This window comes from Thermobia domestica, chromosome 12 (assembly GCF_964235325.1).
Source record: "Thermobia domestica chromosome 12, izTheDome1.hap1.1, whole genome shotgun sequence".
NCBI lineage: Eukaryota > Metazoa > Arthropoda > Insecta > Zygentoma > Lepismatidae > Thermobia > Thermobia domestica.
Genome location: NC_137465.1, coordinates 74,499,147 through 74,526,145, shown reverse-complemented (window position 1 = coordinate 74,526,145; position 26,999 = coordinate 74,499,147). Strand labels below are relative to the sequence as shown.

The following is a 26,999-nucleotide window of genomic DNA, read 5'->3' as shown; positions in this document are numbered from 1 at the left end:
CGCAAACACTCAAAATACTCTAAACTTAAAGAAGACCATCATTTTATAGCCTTTGCTACCGAAACAACAGGTGTCTTCAGCAAAGAAGCAATGGATTTTTTGAAAGAACTAGGAGCAAGTCTGACAGCAAAAACAGGAGACCCTAGAAGCTATCAATTTTTACTGCAACGTATAAGCATAGCCATACAAAAAGGCAATGCTGTCAGTATTTTGAGTTCCTTCCCTTCTTCCCATAAGCTTGAAGAAATCTTTTACCTTAGATAGAACACTTTAACCTGGCATAAGGAGAACCTGAAGACAACCTGAAGAAAGTAGAATCTGTAGCATCAGTCTGAAGAAAAGTGTATTAGTTTGTCTGGTAGTTATATAGATAGATTGTGATTTGTTTGTTGCAACGTACCCCGTCCCATATAATATGAAATAGCAGTGACGTTGGGTGGAAGTGAGCCGGAACAAATAAAACTGCCCTACAAAACTCACTACACTGAAATTACAATTAAATTTAAATTGTTTTAGAATAATGATTGTATGATTTAATAAAATATAACAAGCTACGAATCTAATTAACTCAATACCTATCGGGTTCATAGGTCAAATGAATATATTAATTTTAATTTTATTGCAAAGAAAAAGCTGTATATGATCGAAAATATTTATATGACAACTTGAATAGATATATATATATATTACAAACGCTATTCATACAACAGAATTTAATCTATATGTATTATCAAAGCATCGACTGGGAATGAAATTGCAGTTTATAATTGAGACACTTACCAATGAGTAAAACTGCTTGTCCCTTTTACAACACATATATGGATGTTTCAATATTCCTCTCTAAATATTATATTTTTACACTTCTTCATAGAATCAAATGTTCTTGCGAGAAATAGAGAGAAAATTCTTTTCTGTACGTCGTGGAATTTCAATTTAACGAACAAATAAATAAGGCAAACTGGCCAACCATTAATCACATCACTCGAAAAGAACCAGTTTCATCAATACGGAATGTAACTTCACCCACAAAATGTCTTATGACGAAACCTTGTAGGAGGAACATAACACAATAATATTTTAACGTAAATTATAATATAAATCACACTCAAAGTAAGGTTTCTTTTCACGGTGTTAATCCACTTTACGTTAATGTCCCTTCGAACCATGCCTATACGTATTCTATAGGTAAGGCAAAGCTTCAAAATTCGATGTGTTCCACCTGATACTTTAAGTAGCTATATTAACCCGAATCCGAAACAGCTACCAGCAGACAACGTAGTTCCATTTTCTGGCACCACGGCGCTGCGAAACTGAAATAATAACATAAGTCTGGAGTTCTGCTCTTTCTCTTTTTTTTTTTCTCTCTTATTCTCTCTTCCACACATCGTTACATTGTTGAAAATAATATTGTAGTTCTAATTTCACTTTTAATGAGTTTTATATCTGAAAGTAGTTTCTCCACTTATAATTTGTTATATAATATTAATTGACATAGAATCTATTTCTTTTTGTCAATATCACTCATTGTAATTTTAGAAGTTATTGTAAATTTTCATTGTTCTATTTATGAAATATCTAGAAACATGAATGTTTTACTATTTTCAACAAAAATTCCCAGGAATGATAGGTTTCTCCAAGACTGTACTTACAGAAAGAGTAAAATTTTTAATTTCTCAAAAAAAAAAAATCTTGATATTTTGTCGATGTCAAACTTCATATTGTTGTAGTTACTGTTTATAAAGTAATACATTTACTTCTTTCAAATTATTAATTACTGTCACTTACATTCTCAGAAAATCTGATAAAACTAGATTATCTTTATAAGGAAAGGAAGTGTACAAACATGATGTAAAATCAAATCTTTAGCTTCCATAAATATATAGTTATGTTAAGAAAAAAAATATTTAAGTACATCAATTTTGTCATTGCATTCCAATTTCTTGTTTCTATTTTATATAGGAAATACCTTTTGGGTACTTCTGGTGCAAATGATGTTTGCCCAAATCTTTTGAGTATGATCGAAGAAAGTTGCAGTGAAGCAGTGAGTCCTCCATTAACAGGTTCAATCTTTGGAACCGACAATAGAGATGTAAATAATTATGTTTTAAATACCGTTCTCAAACAAAATATCAATGGCTCCAGCAGGCTGATGCAGACATCAGATTCACAGGCAATTCTAGTTACAGGATTTCCCGACGCTGGCAGCCAAGAGTGCGATGTTTACAAATGGGATAGAGTCAATACGAATTATGAAGCTGAGAAAAATTATTCAGTTGCACAAGGCCCAAAGAATATTGTTTTTCATGCTTCATGCGGCCAGGTGAGTAAAATAAATGTATTCTTTATGAGCGAAATAAAATTTAATTCTTATAGGATGAATAAAACATAATGGCAGTCTTCCCTTGACATGATTGATTCGGCGAATCACAATCTTTTAAAATAATATTATTTTTAAGATAATTTTTATTTTGTTTCTGACTTACGAAATGATCAGAATTACAAAATACATGATGCTTTTGATAATTTTAAGACAAATTTTTGTCATCCACTACTCGCTAAATAAAATCAACCACTTTCATGTTAAAATTGTACGCAGTGACACTGCTAATTCTACACAGCGTCATTAACTTGTTCCATCACATCTCAATTTTGACAACCTCTCTTTCTGGATTTTAGTCGTTTTGTACGCCAATCCACGTTTTGTGCATCAGCGGAAGTGGTTCAGAAATGACCTACAGTAGCAAGGTGTATATACAGACCACTTATTGTCCACAATTTTAGAACAGTTTATATAAAAATTACATAAATAATTTTACGGATCTGCACAGACCACTATTTTTTCCTAATAATACCTTTTAAAATTTCGCCCTAAACAACTTTAGCCAAATCCTTGACGACTGTACAAACCATCTTTTTGGACAACAATTTTTATAGAGAAATCTCACTATTTAAAAGATCCTGTCCAAACCCATACTCTAAAGAACACAATCAAATAAAGCCTTGTGACATTTAATCGTAAATAATTTTTACATAATAATTATAATTTAGTAATTCATAGTGGCATCTTCTATCAACTTCATTCTCATTCTCAACTTCATTCTCAGTCCATTGGTCATAGTTTAATGCGAAGAAACATCCCTCCTTATCTTGAACATATTTCACAACATTGAAACTATTACTAACAAGGTACATTCGCGAAGTATCCGCTTGGGATTCGTGTAAAATTGCTTTAGATGCAAAGTTCTCCGCGGCCCAATGTTTATTGTACTAATTTTAGCGGCCCATACGGGTAATTTGCATATTTATGGTCCTTCATATATCCGGAATTCAATCATACACTTCTATAAGGCTAGAACACAAAATTGTTTTTAGGATTTTAGATGTAACTGGACATGAATTTTGGCATATGTAAAACAAATTGGATCAAGTGCTGTTTCTCTGACACATACTGCATACCCTGGCTTCCATCTTAGATCCACCATATTGGATTCAACTTTCTATTTTAAATTGGAATAGGTGCAAGTGATACATCAAATTCATGTACAATTTTCTCGGAAATTCATTGGCGTAGCGAGTGTTACCGTAGCATGTACTGCTTGCAAGGTATTGCATGTTAAATGTCAAGTACTTCACGAATATTGAACCAAATAGAAAGTTGTGTATATAAACATCTCATATAGCCTCGCTGCTGAAAGGGATGTTAAACTCAAAATCAAATCAACTCACTTGTGTACATGAAATCTTTTACATGATTTATCGTTTACGAAATATTCTCTGAACATACTTACATACAGACGCACAGATGTCAATCCGGAAATGATAGGTCTTCACCCAAATCTGATCTATCTGGATTTACATTAGGCATTTTGACCGTAATACAATACTTCCTTGTTATAGTATAACATGAAAGAAATGATTACTCACAGAAATGTAATAAGATTATGACAGTTTGTATGTGAATTTGTTTATACCTACAGTATTTTTTGACATAGAAATTGTTTTGATTTGTTAACATAAAAAACGTAAGCGTATCTGATATTACTCTGCAATGTCTATTCGCGAAATGCCTGGAAGGATTTAACATGCAATACCTCTCAAACGGTTCAAGCTACTTTATAATTTACTACACCCATGAACTTCCTAGAAAATTGTACATGAATTTGATGTATCACTTGCACCTATTCCCATTTGAAAAACCGGAAGTTGAGTCCAATATGGCGTATCCAAGATGGCGGCCGGGGTGAGTAGCATGCGTCAGAGAAGCAGTAATTGATCCAATTTGTTTTGCATATGCCCACATTCATGTCCAGATATATCTAAAGAAACTAAAAGCAATTTTGTGTCCGAGCATTATAGTACTTTATGATTGAATTTCCAGATAAGTGAAGGCCCATAAATATGCAAATTACCAGTATGGGGCACTAAAGTTAGTACAATACACATTGGGCTACGGAGAACTTTGTATTTGAATCAATTTTATACAAATCCCGAGGGGACACTTCGCGAATGCACCTTGTAAGAATAGATTTCTTTTGATTCCATACTAACACCTCGCTTTTTCCTTGGAGAGTTTTTAAAAATTCCATGTTTTATATGTTAATTTTAAAAGTAGAGTTGTTGCATGTAATATCTATTAGAGAGGCCCTATAAGCCATCATAATGCATAAACAATTTCGTTGTCATAATCTTTTTTAACATTTGTTCTGTATCTTCATTATATCGTTCTGGTTATAAAAGTTTTCTACTTTCATGTACATGCACTAATACTCTTTCACCAGTATATTTTTTTAAAATTAATTTCCATAAGGCTATCTCGTGCGGTTTGCCTTTCTCCAATGATATAAATTAAGAATTTTCAAGATTTTAATATAGCTTTCTTGTTTAATTTTGGAGCTGCTACTTTTTATTATATATAAAAAAATAATAGTTATTCATTTTTATTAATAGAAAATACTAAAATTGAATAATCGTCTTTCAACTCAGTATATTTTATGGAGAATTCACCTTTGGTTATTTCGTTTATCATTTTGTGTGTTATATGGTTGGTAAATAGAGAAAGAAATAACATTCTAAATTCGTCACTTTGACCAAAATCCTTTTTTCAAACTTTTTTTATTTTTTTTTAGTCTCCGTCTTCTCAGTTTTATATTATTTACTTATTTCTAGTTCCTTCAAACCAATAACTGGTATTTGCTCAATATTTCCCACTTTATTTAAGAATTTCATCTCTTTTGCCGTTATTTATTATATAGAAAATCTCATTTACGACTTTTATGGAATATATCTAAAAGTCAATATATGACTAATAAAAATATAACTTAGTAAAATTCTTCAATTACTTTCTCATTCTTTGCCTCATTTGTAAAGTTCTTCTGACCGACCGATTAAAATCAACAAAATTTACAACACTTTTATATTTCTTCTTTTCTTTACACATATGCTCTTTCTTCTACTACAATTAATTACATACATCGGTCTACTTTTAACGAATTCGTCCAGAGCATAGTAAATTTCTGTGTTTTATATGTTATTCTCTTAGATGCAATATAAGTTTCGTAGAACTTATATTATTCATTATTATCATATCTAAATTTTTATTTTCTGTAGGAAACACCTCATACGCGTTTTTCACTTTACAATGATCAAATTTACTAATACCTTTAGTCTAATCTGACTTCTTTTAGTTTGAAAAATTACAATTACAAAATCAGCCATATCAAATTGTTTTGAGTTAAATTGTGTAATTAAATCGAACTCACGAAATGAGTATTTTGCTACTTTTTGAATACATTGATATATATATTACATGAACGCAGAATTTTCGCTTCTTTAAATATTTCTAATTTTAACTTGTTCTCATAATTAGGTTTGTATTAAATTATTAACATTCTTATTACCATATTGCTTATTATTAATATTTTTCTATTATGAGATACATTTGCTCAAGCTCTTGATACAGCCCATTTACAAAAACATCTCAATACTATTAGCTTCAGTGAACATTATTCGTAATCACCCCTTCTACATTATATCTTTACAATCACTTAAAAACTAGATATCAGTCGCAATGGATATAGAATAGTAAAATCTTTATTTTCAATTCTAACTTTTCATCTGCTTAGAAACTGGATTGTTTAAAAGAAGAAGTTTCAGGTTTTGAAATTATTAAAGTTGCAGTTACAGTTGAAGTTGCTCTAGGTAATTCAATTTTATGTATAATAACTCCACGCTTTCTAATTTCTGTTCATGAGAAGAAAAATAGAAACAAAATTATCTATAATATTTTATCTATGATTAGTCCCAAATGTATTTCTACCTGTCTGTGCATGTATAACTTCAAATTTTGTATAACAGTCTGATTTGTGTGGACGGATAAATGCATAACCAAGTTCTTCTATATTTTTATTATGCTGATTAAAATTATAAAACGTTCCTCTGTTTAGTGGAGAACGTTGTAATTCATAATTTTGAGTATTTTCAATCCTATGCATTTATTATGGAGCAAATCTTTGTAAAAGTTGTATTTGCTCCATCACAATCTATCAATTATCATCCTCATCTGTTATTTTTATTTTAACTTCACTAATCTTGTCTCTTGTTTGAAGAAGAAATAAAGGATAAGAGGTTTGTACATAATTCTATGCTAAAATTTAGCATCTATTGTAAATGACTGTGGTTCCAGTTTTCCAGTTACCACTTTCAACAAATATTTCATCAGCCACATTACGGTGAATATTTATTTCCAAAACGGTGAAATTTTGGTAGCATGTCTCCAATAGGTAATAAGTTATATTTTAAAACTTTTTCATGCTTAAAAACCAAGAATGACGCCTATATTTCTCGTTGTTACATTTTCATCATCTTTTTCTATTTGTATTGTGTTTTTACAGGGTCGCAGTGGCTCATTGGTAGAGCTTTCACCTCTGGTGCTTGGGGTCCCGGGTTCAATCCCAGCCCCCGCCATGTGAACTTTGTGGTGGGTTTTCTCGGGGTTCTCCCGTTTCCTCCCACTTTCAGCATTCCACCATTTCATTCATTACTCATCATCACCGTTTCCTTTAGCCTAACCGGCATAAACGTGGGACGTAAAACTCAAAGATTTCATTTCTTTATTGTGTTTTCAAACGATTTTTTAGTAGTGTTATGTATATAGATTGAGATTCTAAAAATCTTTTAAACCCCATTGCCCTTCTGGAACAACAGTTCCTTTATCACCATATTTAAATCCGTTTCTCAAGTACGTACTACAAAAACAAACCAAACCTATATTGAATTTGTTATAACTATAATCTAGTTCATAGTGAAATATTTCTTTAATACTGAATTATTACTTGTCAATTTAAAAACCACATAATTTATTATATAACAAATGAGTGAATTCGATATGCCTAAAGGTATTCCGAGATAGAAATTAATAAAATTAATAGAAAACATAATTCGAAAATTAGAAGGTAATTGAAAAGGAAAAAGAAAATTCAACTTGATAATGTTATTGAAGCTAAATCGCTTAATCAGTACTATTATCTGCAACAGTTGATTTTATTAATGTATTTATTTATGTTACTGTTTATTCAATTATAACAATGTCTTATAGCCACATGAAGACCGTTAGTAAGAAGAAAGATGAATATAAACCTATTGTTAATTGTATTAACTCATTTAAAGAACAACTGGCAATGATAGTAACCAAATTTAGATATAGACGAAGAGTATATTAGAGATACGGTGGAAAAATTAAACAGATACTTAAAACATTCTCTCGATAATGAATGAATAATCTTAAAAGGACTGTACTTTGGAATGTAGAAGAGATGATTGAGAAAAAATCATCCGAAGACAAAAATGGAGAATTACCTGATGATGTACGATGTCTTATTTTAAGCCCATCTAGATGTGGTAAAATTTTTCCCTTATTCAACTCTTTATTACAAGCAGGCTGGCTAAACACAGTTATATATATATCGGGTGTCAAAAAATTCCACCGACAAACTTCGGGAGGTAAATCCTCTCATACGAAGAAACAAGAAAGGTCAGTAAACATGGGTCCGGAAACGCATTGTTTCGGAGATATAAGGCGCCGAAACCGTGGGAAATGAATCTTCAAAGGCGTATATTTCAGAAACTATTCAACGTAGAGGGTGCGGTTTGAAAACTCACAAGCGAAGTCATACCTGCTCTGGTTAAACATGCATGTTTCATAATCTTGCAATGACTGCGGAAGGGATTCCCCAAAGGAGCATGGGGATTCCCGGATAATCTGCCGAGTGAAGATGGCTCGAAAGGGGTATGAATGGACGACTTCCTCACCTGTTAACAGTACTTCCTTGTACCAAGACGATAACTCAAACGGATACAAAATGGTGGACACTTGTATACCTGCTGTGCGTGGTTGCATAACCGCCACATACGGATGGTGCCCAATAATGAAGTTCGGAATATGAAGTACTGTGAATATGCAGTCGAAGGTTCGTAGTGAGGCACGTGTGGTGTTGCTACAGCATAACACACGAAGTAGAGTGATTGAAATTGTGAAAACACTTAATGCAAAGGAAAACCCCAAATAGCACGATAGCGAATACAGTCAGCACATTTTCACTGTGAGTAATGTTTAGCAATGGCTAGAAATATCGTTATGTCTAGTGAACTGAGTGAATGTCACTATTGAACGAGACCCAATATTAAGTACATTACATGAATGATCTGATTAAATGTATAAGAGATTGTGATTTGAAATCATATGCATTATCTTAATAAGTCTGCAACCGTCTACCTGATTTTAATGGTATTTGTTCCTTTCAGTTGTTGCACCGTTACGTGGATAAGCAAGTAAGCAACAGAAAGCAAGGTTGCACGTTGACGCCCCGTATCGCGGGGTCAATCCCCACTAAGAGTCAAAGCTTTGGACTCAACAACCAAGAGATGGATCGGATCGCATTTGAAACTTTAGGTCCCGTCTCCATATAGCGCCGCTGCTGAAAAGGAACGTTGAACATCTTAACAACTAAACAATCAGACAATAAACAACTGTTATAAACGTACAATTGAATGATACTGTAGTGCGCGAATGTGATATCTAAATGAATTTGTTTAGCTCGTTAAATTAAATGTAAGTCTTGCTACGGTTTCGTTTTCTCGTTGGGTACCCAAGCCGCTCGTGTTAACGGATTCCAAAATATGTAATACCTTGTCTTCATATTTTATACCTTGTCTTTATTCCTCCATTTAAAGTTACATCAAGATTGTCTTCGTGTCCATTTTGTTAGGTCTATAAGGTAGGGACGTTATTACAAAATAATAATCATAAGGTCATACACTTCTCATGTTTATTTTTGCTTACAATGCAACTGCTAGAGCCTCAAATCTATACGCCTATTCCAATTTAACACACCAGAGTAGATTAAGTGTAGAGAGAACCAGGTACGATTCTCGTGTTCAGTAGCCGATCTTGAAAGTAAAAACTGGAGGGGGTGTCAGCATTTTGCTATGTAAAATACGTAATTTGGACTGCGTTTTGGTATTTATGACATTAGTGATTTTCTAGTATCGCAGCAAAATTGGGGGACCAAGCCCTCCGACCCCACCCTAGATTCGCCACTCTTTGTTCAACCATTCTGAGTGGCTTTTTTCAGTTTCACAAGTCGAATGCCAAGATGGTACCTCTATAAACGCTCTGGCCGCAAGATCGCCTGTATTTGTGTCTGAACTTTAGTCATCGGATGTAATTAACTCTCGTAATGTAAACAGATTTAGGCTGCATTCAAATGCACACGAAGTCGAACTCTGGAGGGTATTGTCGATCTTTAAAAACAAAAACAACATTGATTATAATTTTACTGTGTGTAAGGAAATTGGTGCCTGGTCTTCTTTAAATCTTAAAACATGTAAGAGGTATTTCAGTTTTACATGATAATTTTAATTGAGTCCAGAATATTCAACAAAAAGATATTATCCTTGAAATGACAGTACATAGCATTTTTCTTACGTCCAAAACTGTTTATAGGAACAAAAATACGATAGAAGAGATAAAATGAACATTGACTAACAGAGTCAAGCTGTTAGTGGGATTCGACTCTAAGCCATATGACAGACGAGCACCTAAAGAAGCTAGTCTACCGAAGACTGACGTGTATTCTGGAAGCGACTGTGCTTGTGTGCAGTGCTTACTGTCTGTGCTTTATAAAACACCATAGTGGGAAATGGAGTTTACTTGGGAAGAATTAAGTGATAAGCATCTGGCATATAGTGCAGCTTTGGGAAACGCAAGGGAGGCACAAAGACTGTATAGAGAACGTTTTCCAGAACGACGGTGCCCCCATCACACTACATTTACGTCAATTGATCGGCAGCTGCGAGAATCAGGTTCCTTACATATTCACCGGCCTGATGCAGGAAGACCACGAACAGTGAGCACCAGCATTCGAAGAGAATGTGTTGGACCAATCTGAACAAAATCCCTCAACAAGCACATGTCCAAATTTAATTTCAGTGTTTTATGTATGCATATATACTCGATACGTATCCAAAATATCATAAAGAAGAAAATTATTTTCGCCCAAAGTCGTCAAGTTGAAATTTCATGGCCGCCATCTTTGTCCGCCATTTTGAGAGAAAGCACACGTCGGAGAGTAGGGGACTTTTGATATGTCAAAGTACATTAACAGAGAAAATTATTCTGAAAAATTCAGCTTTATGGGAATTTTTTCTCATGTTTTTCCTAAAATGCCTGGACTAATAATGTGTTAAGTAAAGGTTTCCAAAAAAAAATCGAAAATTCAAATATTAGCGCAAAAGGTATTATAAATTTTAAAGAAACATAAATATTCAAAATATTATGAATATGTTTATTTAATATACCATCACTTTACAGATCAAAAGCTACTAAACTTACTACATTTGCAGGAAACATTTGTATATTAGTTTGGAAAGTTTAATGGATATCAGTTTGACAATAGAAATTAAGGCTTAAGATGCTTTTTCTGATGTTAGAATTAATATTTCAAAATTAAAAGTTAACAAAAATGAAATATATTGATCTGCATAGTTTGTATCCAACTGTTTCGTTCTATGATCAATTTTCTATAGTACGTTCAATAACAATTAAAATATACTTCATTAGAGATATAGAAGTATAAAAATTACTTTGTAAAGTCCTTCTACAAAAAATTTTTATCACCCTCTATTACTGATTAAAAATAATAGCATTAACAAATGAATATTTTAATGTATGTAATTGATGTATGATAGATCAAATAAGATGTGCACACATAATTATGAGCAGAGAATCTTGATACAAATTTGGACTAGAATAAAGTTAAACAAAGCCCTAAAAAAAGGGTACAAATTGAAATTTTTGAGATTCAACATTTTCCAGAAACAATTAATGAACTTTCAGGGGTTATATTAAAGATTTTATGAAGATAAAATTAAAACATCTCCATGGCAAGATGATTTCTAAACTAAAGATGATTTTTAACCATTAAATAAACATGGCGAAAATTCGGATGAAGACAAAACTTGATTCAAACAGAATATGTTACAGATATTAAAAGATGATATGAATAACCTTTAATTGACAAATTCGAAATATCAATATAAGTGAAGAAATGAATCGAGTTTCTTATAAATTCAAAGATCAATATGTTGATAATTCTATTAAAATACACGAAGCAACATGTAGAACATCACATTCGAGATTAAGACTTAATGATATGTTTAAAATGTAGCGTATTATAATACTGATTTTACTCTGTATGTTGTTAGTAAAAACGAAGTAAATACTGGGAGCAATCTTGGTGAATGGACAGACGGGTTAGGGAAGAATAATTATATTGTTGAGTTTTACTCCACTGGTGCTAAGAGTTATTACTACACGGCTTATATAAATATAATTCTCATGAGAATCACAGGATTTACTTTCACCTATAAAAATTCACATAAGATTAATGAAGAAAACATTTCAACCCTTTGGCTACCTATTTTTTAATGTGAATATTGTTCTATATGCATATGTACGACTCCTTTAATGTGGAATATTCCTGATATCTGTACACAGTTTTGGAAACTAATCACAGTTTCCTAGTTACATCTGAACCGATGGGTGAACAACATGTACTTTTTTAGAATTTTCTAAAAAAAATCCCAACTATGTTTGAATTATTCACATGGGATACATGTGTCCCGTTCGTAGTCAAAAGGTTAAAAAAAATTGTTGACAATGTCCTCTCAATAATTACCCTTAGTTATAATCAGATAACCAGAGACAATACCACAATGGATTTAATAAATAACCTATTTGGAAATAATTTAAAATGGATTGTGTTAAGAAAGCTATGTTGAAAGAATCGAATGAAATAATAGAAATATTATCATATAGTTATTAATTTTTATGTGCATATTGTAATTTTCAGTATCTTTTGCTTTTAGTGTAATTCAAGATCAAGATCTACACAGAGAATATAATTATTATCAAAGTTACTACTTCTACTACAACTTATTATTATTATTATAAGAACACCGTGTATAATGATGGATGGTAGGCACTTTGTATCTAAATACTAAAAACAAGTTGATTGCCGTCTTTGGTCATAGTAGTGTACATAATATATTACGTAGGTTCTAGCGCACTTTTCATCTCATCAGTTCTATCGCACTTTTTACCCCCCTCAAATTGTCCTAGTGCAAAACATTTACATAAGAAGCACGAATAAGACAGAAAACATTCAGCCAACACACATGACATTGAAAAGAAATAAACAATCTAGGACACTTTTTATTTTCCCCCAGTACCTTGACTATTAGCACAGTAGGAAAGCACAAAAGGATTTACATAAGGAATTACACCTGGTTACAAAAAGTCACTAAATCTTGTTACAAAATTACAAAAACCACTAAATCTGGTTACAAAATTACAAAAGTCACTAAATCTAGTTACAAAATTACAAAAAGTCACTAAATCTAGTTACAAAATTCCAAAAAATCACTAAATCTAATTACAAAATTACAAAAAATCACTAAATCTAGTTACAAAATAACAAAAATCACTAAATCTAGTAACAAATTTATAAAAAAATCACTAAAAGTAGTTACAAAATTACAAAAAATCACTAAATCTAGTTACAAAAGGATTTTCATAAGGAATCAAATTAATTAGAACTTTACAGCACTTAGCTATAAAGAACTTACACCTAAAACTTATAACTAAAACTACAACTACTCCTCTTCTATCTTATAATGGCCCCAAGCTAATGTATTTACACCATCTCGTAATATATATCTTTTATCGTCTGAAGAATCTAATGCTAGCTTATGAACGGTTATACTATATACATCATGCTTATAACTTCTAATGAGGTTTATATCATTATATGTTTTAACATTTTTAAATAAGCTTTCTTTATAATCATTAAACTGTAACTGTTTTGATATTACACACTTAGTTACTCCTTTAGCTTTTTTCTTTTCTTTATTTTCTACTCTATAAGCATACATCTTTGCTCATAACCCCACAAATTCAGTCATTATTTTACCCTTATTCTCATCTTTCATCTTACCTATTACTTTCTTGTTTATTAGTGGTAGTCCATATATGTTATTTTCCTCATATTCGCTCGTGTCAAATTGGTCAATTATTTCAGCCATATCTTTGTAAAAATCATCAGTCTCAATCTCATTTATAAAGCTATTTGTATCCATGTAACATAAATCTATATTGTTTTCATATTTCGGCTTCATAGTGTTATAGTGAAAATCATACATTAATAGATTTGATTGTTCTAATACGCTCATACCAACATATATTGGCTTATTAAATGTCAGTCGCTCTTTTTTCATATGTATAGCACAAATTCTCTGTAAATATTGTTCTGTAATCAAAATTTGGATTTGCAATTAATTTTTCTACTCTTTCAGGATCACATTCTAATTGTATGGCCTGTCTCTTTCGAATATTTTCCATCGTCTTCCCGAAAACTGAGTTATTCATGAGCTTATAAATTTTTTTTTCAAACTCATTTTTAGCTTGCGTTCTCATATTTGTATTTAAATCAATGTATTTCTTCAACCAGTCTGATTGCTTGAATTCTAATACTCTATGCACGTTCTTTAATTTCATTCCAAGCGACATACATAGTTTTAAGTTCCTATAGTGAATTACATATCTTTCCTTATTATAAAGTGCTGTTAGTAGTTTTGATTGTTTAGATTCTGGTGGACACATATTTTCTGGAGCTAATGGTAAGTCAGAATGTTTCTTGTGTAAATACTTCGGATATTCTAAGTCTACTTCTAATATGTAACCAGTTTCTAAGTCATCTGGAATGTTCATTATATCGATGTAAGGTTTAACCCACTTAAAATCTTTATAGGGCATGTATTGACTCATAGCCCATCCATATAAGTTGTTTGCGTCTAAATATGCTAAATATCTTGAACACTTATCTTTATTATAATCTTGTATATATTTCATGTTAGCTTTTACGTATCTTTTACTACATTGTGAGATTCCTCCTCGTATACCCTTTTCTAGCATTAGTATTTTATCATAATCAGTTAACATTTCTAAGTTAATTTTAGTCATCTTTAACATAGCATCCCACGATAAGCCAGGTGCTGTATAATACCATGCAGGATCTAATCTATATGCCTTTAAACACACATCTCTAAAGTTTCCAAATATATCTGCTAATTGAAGGACATCTGTTTTGTTATAATGTACAGTTAAGTCCCTCACTAACTTCAGATCGAATTCTTTACAAACTGGTACATGAAGCTTATGGCGTTCAGGACTCATTTTTTCTCCTGTTAATCTGTTTGTAAATTTGTCTATAGATAATGGAACAGGTTCTTCTAATATTTCAAATAAATCAACATAATCAAATGGATAATCACCTTTAGTATTAACTAGGTCAAGTTTATCAATCGGGAAAAACTTTAATGTTTCTCGAAATTGTTCTGGTTTTAAATTACTAGTTAACTCTGCTAAACTCTTTGACATAAATCTAAATGAATCAACAAATCTTAAATTTATTCCATCTTTTGGTCCTGCTTTTATATATTTTTCATATGTTATGTAACTTTCTTCATTATTTGCGATCAGTTTAATTTTCTGTGTGTCATAAGCTAACTCCTTAACAAACAAATGCATATCATAGCCAGTTAAGTTGTGAAGAAATAGTGGAACAAAGTTAGGATTTTTATAATTTAAATTGCAATAACTGTGAGCTGCACCTCTAAACTTTCCAGTTAAATGATCATGATCTCTTACTTTCGCTTTATTTTTATTTATCTTATACAAACATTTTCTTAATTCATATTTCCATTCTTTTTTTTCACTCATATCATCTCTATCCTTGTAGAACTGTATTTTCTTCTTTAATATATTTAATTTTTTTTCTCAACGGCTGGTGGTAGGTCATTCAAGTTTTTCTCACATATATGGCAAGTATTCGAACTGTTATAAGCTTCTATTTCTTCCTCGGTAAGCGAGCTCATATTAACTATCCTTTTATATATTTTCGTAATTTCTATTGCTTCTTTTTGTAACATTTAAATAAATACTTTTGCAGCATCTGGACCTATATAACTAACAGGGGCTTTATAGTTTCCATTTGAATATTTGACATAGTAACAAAAACGCATTGGCTCTTGCTTTTGATATTTTACTGTTTTACTACAATTATGCTCTATTTTTAATTTACATAAGATACATTCAAAGTCAACAATCATCACAAATGGAACTCTTAATGATCGATTATAGTTTTAAATTCTGTTTGATTGTCGTATGATTTTAGAAGTTCTATTCTAACAACCTCATGCTCTTTACAATATAGCTCATGGTTTTGTAACTGCTTTTCATTTCTAAAATGTCTTGTTAAACATATATCACATAAGTATAGTTTTTCTTCATGTTTTGTTACCTGGCTTCTTATTAATCGTGATAGGTCTTTTATCCAACAAAAATGATTATTATTTCGATCATCTTTTACATATAATAAATTAACATGTTTTTCCTGCTTGTTTTTTTGTGATTTGAAGTGGATATACATTATATTTTTTTATCATAGCTGTAAACATTAATAGAAATATTACTTCTTTTTTCAAATTTTGGTATATCTTTTAATTGTACAGGAAAGTTAATACCATCACAATATTTTTGTAAATCTATAACTGTTTATATTTAGAAGTTCTTTGAGAATTTTTTGTCCGGATTTTAAATAGCTTCAATAGAATACAAGAAACATTTATTGTCTTTATTTTTAACATTAATCACTGCTTTCTTATCTTTAATTGGTTTGGGAAGTTTAATATAGAAAGAAGCTTTTAATGGTACATATTTGTTTAATCTGATTTGTAAGTATTTAATTTGGTGAAATGTCCATCCTGATCCTGTACCTTCAAATTCTTCCATTTCTCTACGAAGCTTTTGTTTTTCATGAGATATATATTCATTTAAGTCAGTTGATTCTAATATTCTCTCGTTTGGTGTTTTGAAATTGCGTTCTTGTATTTCTTTATCTTTTATATAATCACAAATGAAAACAAGGTTAACTTTAACAGGGTGAAATTTTAATTCCTCTTTGATTTTGTTAATAGCAACTCTTTCACTTGTATTTAAAAATTTTATTGGATCTTTATATCCACCTGTATTTTCAACTTTAATAGTTTGTAAACGCTTTTGAATGCTGTTTCTTCTAATTCTATCTTAATTTGTATACGTGTTGGTATCGGTCTTTCAATTACTTCTTGTTCAAATGGGAATATATTTCTAATCTGTCTTCTGCTTTGTTCATCGTCATGTTGTTTAAGAAGGTTTATTAGTTCATGTTTTCGTAATCGGCAATATCTTTTGATTCCCTTCTTTTTACATTGTCGTTTTAACTCTACTACAGTAAATTTATTATAATTACTCATCTTATTTATTATATAGAAAATCTTATTATCACTCTTCGATTTTTTATCTTCACCAAAATTTTTAAAATCATTTTTAGTCATTCTTAAAACATCAATTAAACATCTGCACGCGCCTGCCATTGCTTACATATGTTTCCTTGAAGCTATTTCTAGAAGTATTCTTTTGTAAATATATGTTCCTGAAATTAATAAGTTACTTTTATTCGTACCTTTTGGTTCTATGTAATATGATGATTTTTGCCGGAGCATATCTGCTCCAGCTAATTTTTTTTATCATAATATTCAAGTAGTTTCTTACTTCTTACTAATCTTAGCCAATCTTTAAATGATTTTCCACTCTTATCACACAACTTAGTAGCAGTGAAGTAGCCTGTGTTCTTATCTATGATAAGTTTAAAGTCATCAAAAATACCATACCAGTAATTATCTTTAATCTGCTCGTAGCAAATATCATTTAAACTAAGAGAACTATCCATAGTAGTCATATTTATTGCACAGAAGATGATTTTTTAACTTTATTTCGTTACCATCTAGTTTTACTATGTAAGATGTACCCTTTGTTGTTTGAAGAGTAACGTTTCGTTACCCTTATCTCATTCAAACTAACCTTTTAGGGTTATTATTCCATAAAAGGCATTTAAATTTACATTACAACATTACTTTTATCTATCCAGCTATTGTGTGAATCATCAAATCCTAGCCTTTTAACGTATATTTATCACCTTTCTTTCTTAACACCTTTTCCACCAAGTATTCATCTTTATGACTCGTCTTTAATAGTTCTGGTTCGTAAAATCTACCTTGTACATCTTCTTCTTCTAAATCTTTAATTCTATACGTAGGTGGATTAGATGGAATAACTTCGCTAATAACAAATACTTCTCTTGACCAATTAGGTGTATATCCTTTCTCAAATAATCCTTTCGATTTACTTATACGAACATGATCGCCTAATTTGTATTTGGGTTTAACACGTTTATATTCTTTCTTATACACTTTCTCCAATATTGTTCGCTCATTTTTCTTGCTAACTTCTATAGGCTTTAAACCAATTGTTCTATGCACACGATTATTATACTCGCTAACTAGTGTTGGTAATATCTCTATCCATTTATAATTTCCTTGTGTTGTAAACTTCTTCCACATGTTTTGTTTAAGTGTTCTATTAAATCTCTCAACAACAGAAGCTTTCGTACCACTATAGGTTGAGTAATGATTAATCTTATTTTCCTCCATAAACTTCTTAAATTCTTTATTGTAAAACTTTCCCTTGATCAGTTTGTAAGTTACTAAGTTTTCTCATCCTTAATATGGATTCAAATGCTTCTGCTACATTCTTACCACTCTTATCTTTAACAGGAACAGCAAACGCATATTTCGAAAACACATCAATAATCGTTAGCAAATACTTATAGCCTTTATTTAACTTGGAGACACCTTTTAACACACCAGTATCCATTTCCACAAGATCAGCTTGCCACAAATCATCTATACCTTTAACAATAACACTTAACCTAGGATAATTCTTTCTGGAAGGTTTATGAATTTCTTCTATAATGTCTTCTCTAATACCTTTACCTTCATATAGTCAATCTTTCTTTTTAACGAATTGAGATTTAGTAACACCGCATACAGAACAAATACCTTTCTTTAGATATCTTCCATTCTTTGTTTGTTCAATTCTAATGGTATCTTTCTTCGTATCTGTTGATTTCTTACATTTAACGCAATACATTATCATTACTATTTATTGTATAGAAAATCAAGAAAAAAATTAATATTCATCATCATTACCTAATACTAAACTCTTAACATTATCATCACTTGATTTGTTTTCATCTTCATCTTCTCTTTCTATATACATAATAAGCAATAATAATTTACCTTCTTTCAATTCAGAATTTTCGGATGGTCTAATTGCTAACTGATCATACATATTAAAATGTAATGGAAAACTTTCAACTAATGTCTCATTTAAAAATAGGTCTATAAGATATTTATTGAGTCTTGCTTCTATATGCATTATCCTACCTCTATAAAGAAATTTGTAAGCAGCTTGGCTTCCCACCATCATCTTGCGCTAATCTACATGGTAATTCTACAATTTCTTTTCGCGTAAGTAAATTAAACTCTTCTTTCACTGATTCGAGCTGTTCTAATGTTACAACATCTTGTTTATCAATAGCATTAGATACATTAACCAATCTTTTATTCTGAAAATCAACCCAGGATGTGTAATTTGATCTAAAAACTTTATCTGTTTTATATTTTAGGTTCTTCTTTTCTACTTTTAACATTACCAAAATATCCATATTTATTATATAGCAAACGCCTTTAGGAAAGCTCTCTATCTATGTACATTACAATAAACAATAATTGTCCTTCTTCCAGAGCAGAATGTTTATTTGGTTTAAGCGTAATTATATCGTTCTTCTTAAAGGTAAAAGGTAACTGTCAATCAAAGTATCACCTAAATCTATTTCTAAAAAGTATTTATCCAAACTTAATTCCATGTGCATTATTGTACCATTATAGAGAAATTTGTAGCCATTAGAGAGATTAAATATTCTAAAGATTGGCTCCTTAACGTTTTTAGCTCTCAATCGACATAAAAAGGGTATAGTTTCTTCCTGCATAATCAATTTTGTAGTATCCATCTTAATCTTTTGAAAATCTGCTCTCTTTATGTATGTCTTGTAACGTTTCTAATACATCTTCAAATCATTTTCTATCGTTTTCTAATTGAGCTTCTATTAACCTAAGTTGACTTATGCTAACAACATCATTTAAATTCTCCAACAATTTTAACTTTTCTTCACTAATATCAACATCACCTTTTCTATCTACAACATTACCAAATATATCCATGCTCATTTATTATAAAGAAAATGTCCATCCTAATTTTTCAAAACATCTCTTTAACATCTCTATTTGTTTAGGTGAGTGTTTAAAATCAATATCAACATGAACATCATGCTTTTTCAACAGATAGTACAATACACATTTTAAGTTAATAAACAATACTCTTTTCGGATACAGTTCTATAAAGGCCTCGTGTAAGTTTTCGAACTCGTTTATAAATGTTTCTTCCATATGTTGTAATTTTAATGGTTTTTGATCGGTAACGTGATAGTGTATTAAATAGACATCATCATAATATTTTGTGTATTTGTTTTTCTTTAGTACTTCTAGAACATCTTTTGTTGATATTAAATCTTTTGGTATATCTCTACATTCATCATTTAACACCTTGAACACACCTTTGGAAATAATTCTTTTCAGTAAAGCTTGTAAATGAGATAACTGTAACTTAAATCTTTTTGTAGTATCATACCATGGTTTTCTTGCACAACCAGCTTTCATTTCTTCATTAGTACTGTACACCCAACCACTCTCTACAGAACAATCATTACAAATGTAGCTATTCATACCTTTTGTTAATGAGTTACTTGCACAATTACTGCATTCTAATGGTCTAGAGCTATAATTTGACAACAACTCCTTTAAGGTAATTATTGAGCGTAACTTTTTCAACTCTTCATCCGTGTACAAAAATTTAGGTATTAACGTTTTCCATAAATCAATAACTTTATATACGTTGTTTCTATCTTTTAAGTCTATCTCACTAACATACTCAAAATACATATAAAAATTATATCTATCTAGTGCATCTAGTTCATCTCCATGCTTCCCAAAATAATCTAAAAATCTATTGTGAATAGCTTCCATATTTATGTTAAACTAAACTTTTATGGATACAAACCATAAAAGCACTTAAAATTAATAATATTTAATCATTTTTAATCATATACATAACGTCACTAAAAGAATACCCTTGATTTAGGAGATTTAAAACCTTAACACAAAGATGACCACATATAACTGAATTAAAGTCTTGTATTCGTTCGTCATTGTAAAATAAATTTTCGGTACCAAGATATTGTACTAGTTGTTTAGGTGGAACACCGCCATAAGAATCGAACACGTACTTTTCGTTGTTATCTTTCTGATAGCAAATCCAATGAGTACCAATGTTTTCTGATTTATCGAAGTTAACTATACCACACTCATTTACATAGGGTTTTTGTGGAAGTTCGTCACTCATAAATACACCTCTAAATCCTTTTATGTTTTATTCTTTAACCAACCTCTCTATATCGAAGTTGGTCAATGGTTTTAGTTTTTTGACTTCTTTGGTTTACCTGCTCCTTGTTTTTCTTCTATAGCCATATTGTACCTTTTTTTGTTCTTCAAGTTCTTGTTTATTTTTCTTAGCATCAAGTACAGTTTTAGTAATCGCTGCTGCACCACCTGCTAATGAACCAACTGCTCCTAAAGCTGCTAGAATGGCTGGAATTGTAAAGATAAAACCACCCATATGCTCTTTCTTAATCTTTTTCATTTGTGCAGTAGTTAGAGTTAAATCCATTCCTTTACCTTCTTTAATTTTCAGAGTTAAATCCATTCCTTTACCTTCTTTAATTTTCTTGGATTTATCGTTAAGTTGTTCCTTTGTTAATACATGATCGATATTTAAATCCTTTGGTTCACTGTAAGGAACACTAAACATACAGCCTTTAATAGAACACATCTTCCTATTTATTTAAGAGAAAATCTTGGTTTGTAAAAGTACAGTTGTTGTAGCTCCACCACAATCAATTAAGTAATCATTCTTATCTGTTATCCTTATCTCAAAATTATCAACCTTGTCTTTAGATATAGGGAAAAATAATGGATAAGTAGGCTCGTAAATAATACTATGTTTAAACTCAGCATCTGTTTTAAATGATGCTATAATTCCTGTTTCCCTATGCGTGTACTCCGTATCTTTAACAAACATGCCATCTGCTATATTACAGTGAACATTAATTGTATCGAACGGATGAAACTTTGGTAACTTACTTCCAATATGTTCTATGTTACTAGCTAAATTTTTCTCACCAAAACCTAATACAGTATTAATGGTATCTAAGGTTATATCACAATGACCGCTACATATTTTAACTCTTATTTTTTTCTCTGTCCTCAGTAACTTTAATATTTTTAAAAGCATCAGTTGAGTATGGAAGATTTGATTTAATATATTCTTCTAATTCTTTTAAATTATATTGACCAGGTTGAACTATGAGTTGTTTTGTAAGATTAGGATAGTCAGGAAGGTTACTACAAAATGTTAATTTATTATTTCTTTCTGTAATGTTTGGAGTTAGATATGTACTGGAGTTAGATATGTAAGTAAAGAAGAAACAAAACAACAAACAAAGAGATAGGTGGTGGAGAAATTGGCAAAGGAAAAAAGGGTCATGATGAGATTTTGGTCACTTTTTCGTGTGCTTTTGGCCATTTTTGGTCACTTTTCAACTATTTACAAGAGACAAGACCACTACGAGCCTTGGGATTATTAAAATTAGGGTATATTAAAGAAGACAAAACAGAAAGATACGAAATTCTGAATTTGTAAATTGAAAAACTGGATTTCTGGAAACCAACTAAATCAATGAATAATTTCCTTATGAAAGATATTCAGAGCCAATAGCGTAGCCAGGAAGAGGCAGGAACGGAGGTTAAGAGATCAAACAATATTACAACAATTAACGTTAACAACAGGGTTAGAATATTAAAATAATGAAATTGGAACTATGTACAGTATTAATTACTAAACGAATGTGATTTCAGCATGAGACAAGGGAATTTTTTCCCAATTAATATTTTGGAAAAAATAACCCACTGAAACTTGCTGGGGGTGAATAAATTGAACTAATAGCAGAATTTTGCAAAATAATTACAATAATTCGTATGTAATCAATTCACATGTAATTACTGGGTAAAATAGTGGAGGATAATTCCTACAGTGAAATCTCTCTTAACGGGCATCTTTCAATAGTGGACATCTTATTCTTCCATGCCATAAATATGTGTGGTGTGGCGTTATGAGAAAAAACCTTTGTTTTAGGGACACCTCTCATTTACGGACAAATAATCTGTTCCACCGATGTCCGTTTTGAGAGGTTTCACTGTATTACTTAGTTTAATAATAATAATAAATGCCCAAATGTGTGAACTTACTTTATTGAACCTACCACTGCGAAGAGCTTATATTATTATTATTATTATTATTAGCAGTAGTAGTAGTAGTAGTAGTAGTAATAGTAGTAGTATTGCAATAGTTGCGTAACAAAATATACTGTTTTTTTGTTTGAGTGTTTAAAAATTATCTATTCTGAGAGCACGCCCCCCTTTTATTTTGAACACCCCCCAAGTAAAAATATCTGGCGTACTTACTGAAAAATAATAATAATAAATAAAATCGAATGATTAGGAGCGGTTATAAGACGTTAAGCGAGCGATGACTCATCATTTTTCCCTACCCCCTCTCCACTCCCAGTCGCGGGTCTGACATGTCCACCATCACTTTTCTCATTCCCTACCTTATAAGGAAAAAATTATACCAACCGCGATACTCTACCAATAAATTGCACATGTTATAACATTAGAAAACCCACTATAATTGTCTATTATAATATTTTAACTGCAGTATTGTAATGCTAAAAATTTTGGTGGGTGTATGTTGGACCGTTTTTAAAAATATAGCGCTTATGTATAAGCTCGTCCATTGGGAAATTTAAAGTGGGTGGAGCAGTGGACCCTGGACTATAAAAATATTAGGTGGGTACACGTCGTTTAATTGTAAGCAATACTATAGTTTGTTTTTTTTACCACTTGCTCATAGTAGTTATTGTTAGCAGCACGTTTTTAGAATTATAGATGAGTATATGTTTACATTCATATCCTGATATAAAATTTTAATGCCTTTATTCTACAATATGTGCTTAATTGGTTCAAGATGAGAAGGCTCGACTATGACTAATAGTCAGTACCGGATTTAGGTTTGATGGGGCCCTAAGCTGTTGAAAGTAATGGGGCCCTTTATATGTCTAGTATTCTTTTTCAGCCACAAAATGTCGCCATTTTGTGCGTTTTAATATTTAGTACTTTATTTACCTAATAGATGTATAAATAGGTTTATTAACTTCATATTTATGAACTTACAGCATTTTATAATTTTACAACATTTACAACACGTTGCAAAATTCGTTAAAAGCACAAAATACATTCTCATAATCTGTCTGTAGTAGATTGCTATAACATGAAATAAGAAGTATCAATATATTACACAAAACTATTAATAATTATACAGGGCAAGTGAAGTTGATTTACCCAATTACAGAAATTTATTCTGTGAAATCTAATAAGCATATGTTATTGTGAGATATTTGCTTTGAAAGATTAACTTTTAAAGTTTGGTCTACATGTAGTGTTTCTACTTTCTACCCCTAAGAGTTAGCAGCGAGCAGTTAAGGAAAATGGCCTTCAATGGAGGGCAGAGATCTTTCTGTGTGCTTCATTATCATGTAAACAAATCTGTCATTGGTGTACACATGTCTTGACTCCATATGATTTCTTCATGTGAGGTTTTTGTAAAAGATCATGTTTACGAACCACCACTTCCAACAACACTGAATGAATGACCTGTGTGCCCACACACAGCAGCCATTGCTGATATTCACCACAACATGCTGGAAAAGGTTTGCAGGAGATAGACCATCAGCTTGATGTCTACCGTGTTACGCGAGGTGCTCACAAAGAACATTTGTGAATATGTTCCAAGAAAACTTTGACAATGTACCTTTCGTAGCACATGTTTCATAATAACATATATTTATTAGATTTCACACAATAAATTTATGAAATCGGATCCATCATTTTGACTTGTCCTGCATATAGCACTATTAAAATGACATTATGTTATAACCTACACACAATACGAATTGTAGTTAATAGAATGCATTTATATAATGTCAGTATGACCATAGTAGTCCACACTATTCGTTGGGACAACAGACCTTTGTAATCTGTTACACTAACTTAATTAGTGTAAAAGATGATATTCTAGTAATACGTAGTCATATTCATATAAAATATCAATAACAGAAAATATTTAATGTGACCAATTATATTACTATCTGCCCCATACTCATTTAACTGTATAATTTTATCATAATTGGCTGTATACTGGCAGGCACGTAGCCAGGATTTCGTAATAGGGGGGGTCCGAGACATGGAATACTGTGGTTATCCATACCAGAGTTTGATTATTCTAAACTATTTTACTGGTAATATATATTGGTTCGTTTAGTCAGGATTTCGTAATGGGGGGGGGGGGGCAGTGTGATATGAAATATTATGGTTATCACACAAGGGGCTTGATCACTATTTGTTAAGACAATAAAATGAGGACATGATAGTAAGTATTTTAGTAACAAACTATGAAGAAATGTCGAATAAAAGAATATTAAAAAGATTTTTAAAAATTTTACAATATCTACGTTCCTTCTTCTGTTCATCCAAATATAACAATTTTCCTTCCATTATGACCTCAACTATTTTTAAAGAAGTACGTATCCAATAATGTCTTGTAAAATATTTTACAATACTTGCCCTCCTTTCTCTATTGAATCAAATGTTAATGGAACTTTCTTCCACATAACTTTTTGTTTTTAATATCCGTCAAATACTGTCTGTTCCAAATGACAAGTTAAAGGAGCAGTTGAAAACCGTTTCTGAAATAACATGTTTAATACTACAGAGAAGCGATGATGAAAAATTATTTTTATTTTTAGCTTTTTATTTTTAACGCTGGCTCTTCCTATTTCTCGTTTCTTTTTGTTTTATCCTTCCATATTTTTTATTTGTGGTCTCGAAGGGGGGGGTCCGGACCCCCCGGACCCACCCCTTGGCTACGTGCCTGATACTGGGTATGCAAAGAATAAACAAATATTAACTACATTAAAACACTTTCCTTCTTGTATTTGCCAGAACAAAGACATTGATCATATCATCAAACTTTTCTCTTTCTGTGCATATGAGGCTGACGTTACATAACTTTGTCATAAAACATTGTTGTTCTATATTCATTACAAATTCATTTAACTGAGAAAAGAACTTTCTCCACGACAATTTCAAATCATCACACAAAGGAAATTATAATTCTTAGAATTGCTTCTACACTAGGTAATGTTGATTGAACATGGTCATTAAATATTTCTTGATATACATCCTGATGTGTCAGATTTTCATGTGGATGACTTTGACTATGTCTAACATACTGACGAAAAATGTTTGACTTCAGCAAGGTTCGTGTCCACATCTTCAGGATGTGTTTAGCTGAAAGCATTGACTCCTTCACGAATTTGTTCTTCTGTCGTATCTAGTTTTGTTAAGAATGAAAAGTTTTTTGTAGTACCATTGTATATTGATGCCCTATGTGCCAAACTAGATTCTAATGCATCTATCACAGGTATAAATGCTTCGATTCTGAACTTGTCTCTTGGTTCAAGGTTCTCTAAAGCATCACTTTCATCGTCATTTATATGCCTCCTTCTAGATCTTCTGCTTTTCTTGTCATCATCAGGTAATTTGTTTTCTGCTGTTCTTCAGAATGGTCAAAAAGATCTCTGAAATCTAACAAAATCCGAAACTTAAGCACACAATGTACTGAATACATCAAGGTCAATCTTGGAGTCTTGCAGTGCAAGTAACTCCAAACATATAATATACCATACATTCAAACTCCTCCATTTTATTCAAAAGTTTTCTGGCTTGATTTCTTGTTTCATCGTTTTCTGTATATCAATAGAAAGCTGAAGCAATGCAGGAATTATTTCATCAAAACTGTCAAGTATTGCACTTGAGGGCCTTGAACGAGCTTCCCATCTAGTCTCTGCAATAGACTTCGGAACTTTTGAATCATCTTTGAAGAATGACAGCAGCACCGCTGATCTATGTGTAGATGATGACAAGAACTTACATATATTTTTTGAATAGTCGCAAAAAAGTTTACTGTATCTAAACAACAGTTAATTGCTGCTCTACCGACAAGATTTAAGGGATGACTGCACACGGAATATATATATATATATATACTATGTGATCAAAAGTATCCGGACACTTGGCTGGAAATGACTTACAAGTTCGTGGCGCCCTCTATCGGTACTGCTGGAATTCAATATGATGTTGGCCAACCCTTGCCT

General features: G+C 31.4%; 1 protein-coding gene across 3 annotated transcripts in view; it reads left to right on the top strand.

Annotated features, from left to right (window-relative positions):
* The window catches only part of c12.2 (von Willebrand factor A domain-containing protein c12.2), a 1,756,568-nt gene that overhangs the window by 1,615,624 nt on the left and 113,945 nt on the right, over positions 1–26,999 (top strand). For all 3 annotated transcript variants that reach the window (XM_081733805.1, XM_081733806.1, XM_081733807.1), the window contains exon 25: positions 1,960–2,320. In XM_081733805.1, coding sequence (XP_081589931.1) covers positions 1,960–2,320 — 361 coding nt within the window. The remainder of the gene's footprint in view (positions 1–1,959; positions 2,321–26,999) is intronic.